We start from the raw sequence: 13,639 nt of genomic DNA on the forward strand, positions 1-13,639 counted from the left end.
GCTGCTAGAGGCAAGTCGCCCGAGGTCTCTCCTCTCGGACAAGACGGTAACGGTACCACGTGGTGGCACTCGGTCACGGGTCTTGGCATCGAGGGCCCTTCTCGGGCAAATGCCTTCTATTCAGATGATCAGCGTTTCTTTGCTCCGCGAGGTGGAGTGTCATCGGCAGTCGGCTCTTGGCTATCCGAGCGGTCTTGTCCCATCTCCGCAGGTCTTGCCACATGTAAGCATATCAATGGTGGTCCGGTTTTACCCCCCAACATATTTGAATCATAAGGTGTAGATATTTAGCCAAACTTAAATTGACTAAAGTTTTGTAAATTTTTCCCTACATAGTGTCTTTGTGTTAAAAAATCATCAAGGTTTTTATGTATTCTAAAATTCGTAGTGCTACAGTAGCTCTTCTCAATTCTTCATCTCAAATTTATTAGGTAAGAGTTTCTTGTTGCCTTGCTTCAAACTATCTAAATTTTCGTGTCATTGCTTGGAATCTTGTTATAGACCATAAAGAAAATTGATTAATTTATACACTGTGTTCTTGATCTTGATCTATAAGACTTAAGGTTGGTCCATATAAATTTCTTCATCTACTCACTATTTAACAATATTATTTTAGCATCTAATTGATAGAATTGTGAAGTTATAAATGATAGCTAAGGAGGAAATTAATACTCGAATAATTATTATTCTAGTGAATAGTGAGTACTTATCAAAGAAATCTATACATTCTTTTTATTTAAATCATGTACCTATCAATCTAGCTTTATATTTTTAAGAAAACGTACTAGTCGATCTCTATTTATTATGGCACATGAGCACATCCATGGCGGAGTCCATATACGGATGATCCGTATCTTTTTATCAGACTTAATAATGAATTCATGTAAATTTCATTAGAAGAATGCCAAAAGATCGTGATTTCTGGACATTCCCTAACTTTACTTTCGAGGTCTCCATGTGGATGTGATCGAATCCGTTGATCAGAACTATGGTCACAGTTCTGATCCATTGCCATTGATTCCACTTTGATGGGATGAGTATCTCCTTGACACATCAAGCCTCCTTTGCTCCCTGTTTTGATTCCATGAAATTTTAAGAAAAGTTTAGAAAAGAAAATATTTTGTCCATTATTTTATTACATATCAATAAAAATGACTTGAACAACCACAATTCAAGTTATAATGATTGTCCTCAAAATTTATCATTTCCCTCTAATTTGTGGAAAAAAAATTCTAAGAAAAAAATTACTTGAGAAATGTTTTTCCTGCAATCCAAACAGGCCTGGCATGAAAATTTAAACAGTTGATTATCTTTTCTTATTGATGGAACATGCCACGTGGGTCGGCTCATGATGATCAACAAGATCAACAGTAAAGACATCATAGGGTTTATTTTTTGTGAAGCAGAGAAAACATGAAGAGGAATGATAGATGCAAGGGCCCTCTTTATGAAAGGGCTAAAGAAGGGTCCTAGAATACACCCACGTCATTAAGTGCAACAGAATTCAGTTTCTCAACTGAATTTAAAAATGATGTGGATCTATTCAAGGGCCCTTCTCCAGCCCCTGCATAAAGAGGGCCCTTGCATCTATCATTCCTCAAACACGAAACGTCAAAGAAAGATAGCCAACCTTTTGTTTTCTTTAATTGCTCTAATATGCCATTGATTTTGGATCTACCATGTTTTGATAAGTGCAGAAACATATCTTGTCTAAAAAGAACCTAATCTAATTATTATTATTATTATTATTATTATTATTATTATTATATAGACTTATATATAAAGCTGAATGTGGTACGCTGTGGTTGTGCCATGTGTCAGCCCCTCTTTCCACCGAATTTCAAAAGTTTTTTATACTTCCGTTTCTATCTTTGCACGTGGTTGTCCAGACGTCCAAAACCCCCCAAAAGTTGTAACTCTTCATTATCAAACGTTTTGTGCCACGTGTCAACCCCTCTTTCCAACGAATTTCAAAAGTATTTTCTACTTCCGTTTCTATCTTTCCACGTGGTTTTCCAAACGTCCAAAACCCCCAAACGTGGTTTTTCAACCATTGTTTTTCGTATTTTTCTCAAATGTCTCTTCCACTTTACAAAGGCGAAAGTTTCAAGTGGAGTTTCAAGTGGAAAGACAAGTTATCCAGTCGACAACAACATTACCAATCATCGTTTCAGGTGCTTTTTCCGCCCCCCGACGTTGAATACTAATCGTCGTTTCAAGTGCGTTTTCCAACTGCAACCCTCTCTCTCTACGGCAAATCCTCTCTCTCTCTCTCTCTCTCTCTCTCTCTCTTCCTCTACTCTCTCGCATTCTCCTTCCCTTTCTCTGCTTCACAGACGCACAAAAAACCTACCCGACTACCCGTCCAACCCTCACGAGTTATGACAGCAAATCACTCACCATGCGAAATCTACCGGAATGATGGATGTTGAAATCGAAGAAAATAACTGAGATTTTGAGATACTTGATCTTACGTCTCTTCTCCATTAGATGATGGATGTTTCCCTCTTCCATTTCAACATATCTTTTCTTATATCTCACTCTGGGGGTCTCTTTTCTTATACATTTTTAGTTGATACCTCACTTTTTTTTTCAGTTCTTCTATTCAGTTAATATAACCTATTTTTTTGAAATCACTGTTTTTTATTTGATGCACTCCAGGCGTTTGATGGAATGCTTGAACGAGAGATTACCAAATGATCGATGGTCAGTCACCAAGAGCAAACTATTACTCTGATCTATATGATTTTTACTCTAGAGGTGAGACTTTTGGTTGTTTCTTTTCGGTTTATATTTTTAAAATTTGCTTGGATTAAGTGTTTTTACACTGATGACTGTTTGTGACCATTCAATGACCATTTATAGGTTGGTTTAGGTTTTCTAAAATGCAATTGGTAAAAAGGACTTTTCCAAGTGACGTTCTGTGAATTGCACTGTGATTCAATTGGTCACAAAAAAATTTTATTTTCTGTTTTCATATGATATTTGTTAGAATCATCTACTTGAATCTATTTATTGACTTTGAGACTAAAACTGTTTTCCATTGGTCCCTTCTCTTTTCATTTATTTCAGTGAATCAGTTATGCAAAGCCTGTAAATTCTCACACGATGTGGATGAAACAGAGATGGGAAACAGGCTGAACAGGTAAGGTTTATTGACCGTCATTCTTCCATTTTTTTGGTTTCGTTGCAAAGCAGTACTGAGAATAGTTGTCGAACGCAACATAGATTTCGGGAGTCGATATGATCTTATTTAATACATAATTTATGTACCTGGTGCTGATTTAATAGGAATGCATGGTGGTCTAATGTTTACTTAATTTATTTTTTATTTGAATGTTTGTAGTAGAAAAGATTAAAAAAATTGTTAAGTTGGGTATTCTTTTGCAAAGGGCATTTATCAAAGATATTTGCATGAAGTATTGATTTTGATTTGTTGGATACCATTCTCTTGAACCAATGTGTTGTGTTGTCTTTGCATTTGCATCATTTCATCTTTGCAAAGCAATAAGCAAAAACATTTGATTTTCTAAGTTCGGTATTATTTTGCAAAGGGCAGTTATCAAAGATATTTGCATGAAGTATTGATTTTGATTTGTTGGATACCATTCTCTTGAACCAATGTGTTGTCTTTGCATTTGCATCATTTCATCTTTGCAGAGCTATATGCAACGACATAATTGAGTAACTCCAGTCCTTGCACGACATTAAGAATTATTGCGATTCACCCATCCTGGAAAACAAAAAAGCAACATCAATGCTATTAAACCCTCTCCTAACAGCACTAGTAAGCTGATTTCAATATTAGTGTTTCTATCCCTATGTGTTTCTTCCAGGATGCTTTAGTAAAGTTTGATAGTGAAATTGACTTTTGTTTATTTACCGGGCTTGAGTAGGTATTATTACTGGGTATGTTTGTCTGATTTCTTTGGTTGTAGATGCTCCTAATGTGAACCATGTTTCTCTTTCATAACCTAGAAAAATGAATGTTGTTTCAGCTCAAAGAAAGTCCTGGTCATTTTGGCAAATCAGTTGCATCAAGAGGAAGTGCTACATAAAATTGTGTGTGTTCCTTCCAGAAAAGTTATACCTCTTTGAACTTTTCTGTAAAATTCCTGCAAACCAAATGGGGCCTTAAATGATTTCATGTCGTTCAATTCTTTAGTAACCAAGATAAAATTCATCCTGTTTTTTTTTTCAGTTAAGAGTTCCATTGGAGGTAAGAGGCATCATTTCTTTTTTCTTACTTCATCCTGCTTAGCTTTGAGATCCTTTTCTTTCTTTCTTTTTTTCTCCTATGTGTAGCCTGGTAGTTCCTGGTGGCTTCAGTTCAGATCGGTAACTTTATAAATATGTCAAAAAATTGATATCATAGTTCAAAATCAAAGCAAATTTTAAATAACGATGAAAATAAATAAAAGTAGCATTGACCCAATATTGTATGCTTTAGAGGTTGGTGTTTATGTTTTTATTTCCTTATTGCGGTGATAAAATGTGAATGACTCATGCTTTATTATATTGAAAGAAGGCAACTTCCCCAAACAAAATCATTCCCATTTCTGAATGAAATCTCTTTTTTCTATTTTTTTAAAATTTTGACAGTTATGTATTTATTTCCTCATTGTTTTGATAAAATGTGAATCTTTACTGTCCTTTGATTTCATCTTCTACAACCTATTGTTTACTCAGAGAGAGTGACAGAATGTCTGATGAAGAGAATCACTTTGAGTTGAAGGTCGACACAGGCGCATCAAAGACATATCCCCAACAGGCAGGAATGATTCAGAAAAATAGATACATTATCAAAAAGGGTAGGCCATGCAAGGTTGTTGAGAAATGCAATTGTTTCATTAACTTCATTGCATAGCCGTGATTTGCATTTGCCCTGTTTTGCGTACTCTTCTTGAATTTTCCCTTTTTCCTATAAATAGAGTTTAAATTTCTTTACAAGTTCTGTGTTTTTATTTCAATTCTTTCTTCTAGAAGAGATAGATATCTAAGGATATGATAACAACATTGCCTTATTTTGATGATTGCACTCTTTATATTACACTCCTCTATTTCTTCACTCTAAATTAGCTTTCAACCTGTTGCTGCATAGCGTTCACCCCGTTTGTGAGGCATGGTTCATTGTTAATGTATTAACCGTACAACTTCGCATTGTTCTGGACCAAAGGTGAGTGAAAGAGCCATCCAAGATTTTTTAGAGCATGGTAGTTGTTTTCCTTGCCACATATACTTATGTAGATATGTATCTCAGTATATCATTTGTGTCTCTGTTACTACACAGCGATTATAAATGTTTTGAGTGAGAGAAAATGAAAAAAGAATCAAAATTTGGATGTTGTACACCTCATTTACCTGGGATTGTAGTTCAATCGGTAAGAACACCGCCCTGTCAAGGCGGAAGCTGCGGGTTCGAGCCCCGTCAGTCCCGATCTAGTATCCAATGAATCGATCAATTCATTTCTCCATTTTCGCTTATAGGAACTACATGACATCCAACTTCCTGCTAGAGTTTGCACATGTCAAAATCTACTTATCAGCTCTATATAGATAGTATAGATTTGCCCATAAAAAAAAAACTTAGTAATTTCTTCCGTTTTTTAAAGGTTAAATCTCCAATCCGGGCTTTTGGTCTCTCAATCTTCCAACTCCATAGAAAAAAAAAGGTAAAGAAGCCCCCATCCCCCCTAGAAAAAATGTAAACCCAGCTTTTAAAAAAAACATAGAAATCAAATTCACAAAATTATAGAACTACAACTAAATTGTCTAAAAATTGTGGGAATTTCTTTTTTGAGATTGGTTCTGTATTTCAATTACTCATTATTATTTTTTTTTTAAATATATTTGTCCTGCTCTCTTCTGTTGAAATTTTCTCTATATCTTACTTATGAATGTTTTTTCTTTATTTTCATTTTTTTTCCTTAAAAAAAGTTATGAAGCTTTCTTTTTTGGGCTGCCCCGTGCATCGCACGGGTCTGCAACTAGTATATATGTAAAGCTAAATGTTGCAAGCTGAGGTTGCACCACGTGGCACCCCCATTGCATTCCGAAATTGAAAAACGATTTAAGGGGATGTTGCACACCGTTTGACGTCACCGTTTCACACATCACGTATTCCTTTATCAGCAAATTAATGCCATAAATTTTGGAAACAAAATGTATTAGAAACAAGCTTTGTAAATATGCTTTCTATATCCTCTGTACGTCTCCCCAAATTAGGTTTTCTCCTCTATTCTCTAATAAAGGAAATTTATTTCAAGCCTTAATTGGAGGAGATATTCTTTAGAGAAATTTATTTAAAGCCTTACTTAGAGGAGATATTCTTTAAGAGATTTCGAATTAGAGCTACAAATCCTCCCAACTACAAATCCTCCCAAAATTAGAAATATAATCTCAAAATTACGCTGCAAATCCAATGTCGTATAAGTAAGCCGGTGTCGCCACGTGGCACCCCTCTACAACCGGTATAATAGCAAAGATTTTCTCACACCGTTTCACCTCCTCTCAAAAAAGAAAAACGTACACGCAACCTTCATATTCCGTATTTATGGGACTCTCTTGCATTCACTTTTTATTAACTTTCTCTAAAAGGAAGGAAGTTGATTTTTCCCGTTTTCCTTGAAACCTTTCAAATTGCATTTCACTTCTATCTTTAAAATCGCACAGAAATCCGGAATTCCAAAAGACTTTCGCAAAATGACCAAAAAAATCTGCACAAAACGATAAATCTTCCCGAGCAAAGCTAGCTTGCAAGTCTCCCTCTCTAATGTTTTTCTCTTTAAATAATTTTTTATTAGATTTGGAAACTGGTATATAAAAAGTAATAGCCAATAACTTAGGTAGAGAAATCCATTCCATCCACCGCTTCATATTGGTTGCAGAGGCGCTTTTGTCGCCATGGATGTTAGCACTCTTTCTCACTCGATTCTCTGAAGGTCAATGTTTTCTTGGTTTATTTTTTTATTTATTTTCATCTGAATTTTTTTCTTGGAAGAAATTAAAAATAGGTTTAGTTACTCATTCTGTTTGGATTCTGGTGAATTTTTCTACTGGAGGTATTTAAGTTGGGGCTAAATAATGAATGGTTTGGACTTTGGATTATCTACATGTTTTAAAATTATAAATCATTTTAAAAGAAAATAACTAAATTTGATATCTATTTTTTTTTGTCTTCCGTAATAAACATGAGGGGGGACAAAATTATAGGTGCAGATATAGACGCATCTATATCTGCACCTATATTGGAGACTCCTTTGCCCATAATTCAGCCAAGAAGAAAATGGGATTCGGCAATTGTGTTTGGAGACTCATTCTGCTTCGCCAATGGGATCGGTTTATATGATTGCTTATGAGATTAGAGTTCAGACTCATTCTGCTTCGCCAATGGGATCGGTTTATATGATTGCTTATGAGATTAGAGTTCTTGCGGAAAGGGTGAGAATCTCATTGTTGGTGGTTTGATCTTATTTTCTTGCTATTAGTATGTTTCTTTGTTAGATAAAGCATTGTTTGTTCTTTCATTTTTTTTGGTGACCTCCGAAGCTGATGTTCAGATTTTGTATGGGTTACTTTTTTATTCAGATTTCGGAACCATGGAAAGTGGGTGTAAATCTTCATTAGATAATTTAGGATAGATTTCTCATTCAAAATATAAGGTTAATAGGCTGCATATGAATAAATTGATCTAATGATCAACCGAAATATGGCATGACATCATTTGCTACTTGCCCATCTATATCTAATCTAATTATATCTTCCCCTATAAAAATGCATCACCATCCTATCATCTCTCTCGTATCCCTAATTTTCCTGACTTTATTTGAAGACTGAACGATTCGTTTCAATTCCCTTCTAAATAGATTACATCAATACCATGCGTACCATGCGTTTCCTATTCTGACGCTTTGTTCCCTATATAAAACTTTCACCCCTACAGAATTGGCTCATAGAGAGAGAATTCCCTCTCTCTCACTAAATAATCTCTTTTCTTATTATGCACACCTACAAAATCCTTACTATGCTAAAAGCGTAAACCAAGGAAAATTCGTCAACCAACTTTAGTCAAAATTACCTATGTATCCTACCCTTTCTTTTTGTTGAACTTCCAAATAGGTCCCAATTTTTCAGCCCATTATCGTCATATCAGCCTCCTTATTTGCCCCTCCATATACATCCAAAAAACTCATGTGAGGCAAATTCGTCGGTTGTTTGGCCTTCATATTTCCATTCGTATCCCTTAATGTTATACCCCTTAATCTCTTTCATAAACTATACTGCACCACAGGAATTCTGCCAATTTCACAAGGGCATCTAGGTCATTTGATTCCTATGTATATCCACCCTAATCGAAGAAGAAGAAAAGACCAGGAGTCTTCATCTACCTTTCCTCCATTTTTTCCTAAAATACGCTATCTCTCTCGACACTTGCTTCTTCCAAATGTACACTTGCTTCAATCGATCCTCCTTTTGGGCAAACAAAATTCCGTGTGGGCTTCTCTGCATATGGGGCTTCATGCAGGACGTTTCCCCTCTGAGTGAATCTCCTTTCAAGCAAGAAACCCTGGTCAAGCAAGAAACCCTGGTATGTAATTTCTATTTATATTAAATCCTCCAAAACCATTCTCTTCTACCTGCACTTCTCATCTCCTTCATTTCTTCTGCAGATTTAGGTAAAGTCTGGTTTTATTTTTTTATTTACTTATTTTGAAAGCAAAAACCAAGGTTTTAAATTTCGGTAATTTGGGATTTTTATTGGTCGTTAGGTTGTTGTAATTTCTGGAAGAAAGGCCCATTGGGTTGGATTGTTTTGGTAAACTTGTTTGTAATGGTTGCTTCTTACCTGCTTCCAAAGATTCTGGAGTTAGTTGGGCTTGGATACACTGGTTGGTTTGTCTTTCGGTACCTTCTCTTCAAGGTAACAGAAAAGTCTACCAATGCTTTAACTCTTTCAATCTAAAGAAAAAGAAAAGAAAAATCATCGATTGACTCCTAAGCATGCTAAAATTGAAACCAACCTGAACTAATTTTACTTAATCACAAACCATTTATTTCTAACATAGAACATCTGTTTTATCAGCCGAGCCGGAAGAACTATCGACAGATATTGAATCATTGAAGAAATGACCAATTTTAGGGCATGCAAATGTAGTTACACTTGCTTTTAGTATGTATTTCATGTTGGCTCTCACAATTGTTCAACTTTTTAATTTTTTGAACATACTTTCTTAATAAAAATAATAAATATTGTTGATCCACTGAATAAATTTTTTTCCTTTTATTTTCGTTGTCGTTACAGAAAGCTTTAGTTTAAATGATACATTTAAAATTTAAAATAATAATACATTGTTAATCCACTCAAAATATTGTTAATCCACATGTGTTTATAATTTTTGTAGTTCTATTTCATTGTTCATTTGCTTTAAAAAAATTTGTGCTGATTGAATAATTAGTTACAATTTCTTGCTCTAAATTTTTTCATATATTTTTAAGGAAATTTTATTTGCACATAAACTCCTCACATAGATAATTTTCTATTCCAAAGAAATATCTTGCAAAGGAGATGCACTAGAGCTCACTGGAATCCCAACTACGACTGAAGAACTCTCCCTCAATTCAAATCCAACCCCAACCAAATGGCTACACCCATCTTCCAAAACCCCATCACCTTTTCAAGAATAAAGAAAAGGTGATTAAAACCATAGTAATAAAGAAATCATTTTATCATTTCTGAGTCATAAAATGTCTTAGACCTTGGATGGGCCATTTCTTAAGGAAATCAACAAAATGATATGGTTTTTGATTGATAACAATTCTGGTCCTTGAACAAGTGGATTGGATGAGATGAGAAAAAATTATGTGCCACAGTTAGCTTCATATAAGAAACTACCTTATTATGGTTATCCCCTTTTTCTTCTTTGTAGTGGTTCTACGTTGTCTTTTTTTTAGGTGCGAGTATTAGTTCAATTCAGCTTTTGTGTGTTAGTCATTTTCAGTCCAGCACTCATTGAAAATGTACATATGAATTGAGTATTCTGTTACAAAAAAGACATGGTGAGGAGCTATGCTTACCAAAATTTGATAGAGCCTATCTTATTGGACTAACTTCTCCATTTACAAAAATACCAACAATAGGAACCACTCTCGGCCCTCCATGAAAGAATGAAATGCCTTGGGAGACATTAAATGAACTCTCTTTGTAGTGGGCTGACTTGAAACCACATATCAGTCCAAAGATCAATATGCAAGTGGGAGTCATTGGTTTGAGTAAATTGATCAAATGTAAAGAAAGAATAAAGGAAAGATTAAACTTCCTCCCAGATGTGGTACTCTATGGGAAGGCACCTAATCCCTTGTCACATTCTTGAAGAGCAAATAAGCAAAGGAAGAAAAAGTCTACATGGATCGCAATTACTAATTCTATAAATGGTTTGGGTTTTTAAACATACGCCTTTCATTTGAGACTCGTCGTACCTACTTTTTCCTTAGACAATGGTTCGGAAATATTGTTTAGAAATATTGTTTAAATAGAAATTGAATTAACATCAGTGTCACCCACATTCCAGTTTCAATGGTGCCCTTTAAGCAGACAACTAGAAAAACATGTGCAGGAAGTGCTCGGATGACTGCCGTCCAGTATAGAACATGGTTGTTAGGACAGTCAGATGAAGAGAATCCAGAGGAGGTGGAAGAAGAATAGCCAAAGTAAGTCCAAGAAGAAGAGGCAGAGGAGGTCCAAGAAGATGAGCCAGAGGAGGTCCAAGAAGAGGAGCCAATGGAGGAAGTAGAAGAAGAGGAGCCAATGGAGGAAGTAGAAGAAGAGGAGCCGATCTCTCTTTGCTTAGAATACTATAGGGAGGTCATAAGTGGGCTCGACACTGTCATCTTAGAGGATGGGAACTTACAGGGTGTTAAAAAAGAAGAAACCCCTGATTCACAAGATGAGGTGACAAGTGCGTAGCCCATTATCTAATTATATCTTCCCCTATAAAAATGCATCACCATCCTATCATCTCTCTCGTATCCCTAATTTTCCTGAATTTATTTGAAGACCGAACGATTCGTTTCAATTCCCTTCTAAATAGATTACATCAATACCATGCGTACCATGCGTTTCCTATTCTGACGCTTCGTTTCCTATATAAAACTTTCACCCCTACAAAATTGGCACATAGAGAGAGAATTCCCTCTCTCTCACTAAATAATCTCTTTTCTTATTATTCACACCTACAAAATAGGACATTAGGAGAGAATTTCGTCTCTCTCTAAATCCAATCTTTTTCTTATTATTTTAAATCCATATATAATAACGTCTCCAAATTTTGGAAAAAGATAAGGTTGTAATAGAGTTCCTATCGAATGGTTAGAAACAATTGAACGGAGAGATTTTCATGTTATGTCATATATAAGTCATAGGCTGTTGGATGAAGGAGATATGGATTATTAGAAACAATTGAACGGAGAGATTTTCACGCTATGTCTTATACAAGTCATAGGCCGTTGGAAGAAGGATATCCGGATTATGCAAGCCTCATATCGATGGGCCATGGCATCAAAACATAAGGTGTAAAATGTGGCCCCACCCCATCGAAACCTGAGATATAAATTAGAGGCCCACCCAAGCTACATGTCCGAGGTGTAAAATGGTGCCCTTGCTATATGCATGGGTTCAGGTAGATGGTGGCCCCACAAAATCAAATGCTGAGGCGTAAATGGTGGGCTCCGCTGGTACTCCCTATCCGTATATCAATTTTTAAATTTTTTTAAATTTCTCCACAAAATCTCCTGAATTATAGCATATGATGGGAATAGGAAAGATCACTTGCTATTATATGCAAAAAATTCTACAAATGAGAATCGGTGTCCTCTGTCATATTGAATTATTGATAGAAACGGATCTCCTTTAATAGGTATTATTGGAGATTTGTTTCCAAACACTATAGTTTTGCTACAACCTTTCGGTTACCAAATTCTACAACGTTTCGGTTCCTTTCCATATGCATTTAAATCCCTTAAATCAATCTTTTCCCATGTCATTATTGATTGGGCCCTTTGTGATTATTGATTGGCTTTTCATTTTTTTTTCTTATGTGATTATTGATCGGTTTCTGAATGCCTTCTCAATTGAAGGTGTTGCCTGCAATCTCAATCTATTCTCATGTTCTCTTCTCCTCCATCTATAGTTTACCTCATATGAAAAGTAAATACTTTCAGGGTGGTAAGATCTGTGAGTTACTTTTCTTCTTCTTCCACACCCATATTTTTGCTTTTAGTTGTTTTTGGCATTTGTCTTGATGAATGTTTTTTAGTCATGTGTATGCTGTATTATGCATGTTATGTTGGACCAAGTCCAATCTAGGATCGACGAAGAAAACACATTTTCCACCATATATTTTGGCAGACTAGAAGTTACCAAGCGAGGTTTGTTTCTTCCACAATCTCTCTATTTCTTTTGCCTAATGTTTATGCTCTATCTTTTTTTACGTATTTTCTTGTTCTTCAAAGATTCTTCAAAAGATTTTATTTCCTTATTTTCATTTAATTATATTGGTAGATATAAAATAATTTCTAATTTTTTTAAATTCTTTCTATTTCGAGAATGTCATTCTATTTTGGACTTTAGTTTTAACTGTTTTAATGTCTTATAAGAACTATTTTGGGTTGTTTTGCAGTTAAGTTATAAGGAAAAATATTTCAGAAAAATATTTCAAGATCATAATTTTTTCGTCGACCTGTGCATCGCACGAGACTGCAACTAGTATATAAGTAAAGCTGAATGTGGTTCAATGTGGTGTTGCCACGTGTCCCCCTCCTATACACGCAACTTCTGTGTATAGTCTCTTTTAAGAGAAAGGGTAATATACACCGAACATATGTGTATAGAAAGGAATTTGTTTCATTTAGGTATGCTAATAGTAGCTAATACATCTGCAATAAATCAGAGATTGGAAAACTAAATGATTTTGTTTCTTTTAAGGCTGCTATTAAGCGCTAATAAATCTATAAAAAAGCAGAGAATGGAAAACAAAACAATTTTATTCCTTTTAGGGCTGCTATTAATAGCTAATAAATTTGCAATAAATCAGAGAATGGCAAACCAAAAGATTTTAGGGAAGTAGAATGGCTATAGAAATAGCAAAATTGACGGATCATATTTCCAAATTCCTTGATTTGATATTCCTGATTTTTTTTAAATATGTGTTTTACCTTTTTTTTAGGGAATATGAGAAAAAAATGGGATTTTTAACTGAAAATCTCAAAAAAGGGTTGAGTTGGCTAAATTCTCAGAAAGTGGTGAAACGCATCCCAAGGCATGTTTTAAGACAAGAATGACCTTTACTTGCTTTTCCTTCACCTTTTTTGAGAAATAGATCTCAAAGCATTTTACAAACCCTATTCACCTTTTTTACCTTCTTCTTTCCCACGCCAAGTTGAAATATACAAGAGGGGGGTGAATTGATTTTAACACTAAATTAGGCCTTTTGCAAATTTAATTAGTGACCCTAATTTGAATTTTCTTCTCTAGATTAGATTTTTGGTTAGATCAAATAAGGTTAGAAACAAATGAAATACCAAACCAAAAGACAAGAATGAAAGTGCAAGAAGAGGAAAGAACACACCGATATATAGTGGGCCG

At 35.0% G+C, this 13,639-nt stretch overlaps 1 protein-coding gene and 1 non-coding gene across 2 annotated transcripts; both read left to right on the top strand.

The window, feature by feature from the left end:
- The first annotated feature begins 2,068 nt into the window (after positions 1 to 2,068).
- Positions 2,069 to 5,030, top strand: LOC143849333 (uncharacterized). The gene is made up of 4 exons (XM_077358329.1): positions 2,069 to 2,174; positions 2,662 to 2,760; positions 3,073 to 3,145; positions 4,690 to 5,030. The coding sequence occupies exons 2-4, from the start codon at positions 2,697 to 2,699 to the stop codon at positions 4,865 to 4,867; spliced, it is 315 nt and encodes a 104-aa protein (XP_077214444.1). The 5' UTR covers positions 2,069 to 2,174; positions 2,662 to 2,696; the 3' UTR covers positions 4,868 to 5,030.
- Positions 5,031 to 5,363: 333 nt separating this feature from the next.
- On the top strand, positions 5,364 to 5,437 carry TRNAD-GUC (transfer RNA aspartic acid (anticodon GUC)). Its single transcript has one exon. It is a non-coding gene; the product is annotated as a tRNA-Asp (tRNA).
- Positions 5,438 to 13,639: the final 8,202 nt, after the last annotated feature.

Source organism: Tasmannia lanceolata, unplaced genomic scaffold (assembly GCF_043159265.1).
Source record: "Tasmannia lanceolata isolate RefF3 unplaced genomic scaffold, GAP_Taslan_0.1 ptg000018l, whole genome shotgun sequence".
NCBI lineage: Eukaryota > Viridiplantae > Streptophyta > Magnoliopsida > Canellales > Winteraceae > Tasmannia > Tasmannia lanceolata.

What these genes read in the sequence shown, in the direction of transcription:
- LOC143849333 (XM_077358329.1), top strand. Translation starts at nt 2,697, where the DNA reads ATGATCGATGGTCAGTCACCAAGAGCAAACTATTACTCTGATCTATAT. An exon ending in ATATGATTTTTACTCTAGAG is followed by an intron (nt 2,761 to 3,072) that starts GTGAGACTTTTG and finishes CATTTATTTCAG; the next exon opens with TGAATCAGTTATGCAAAGCC. An exon ending in ATGGGAAACAGGCTGAACAG is followed by an intron (nt 3,146 to 4,689) that starts GTAAGGTTTATT and finishes TTGTTTACTCAG; the next exon opens with AGAGAGTGACAGAATGTCTG.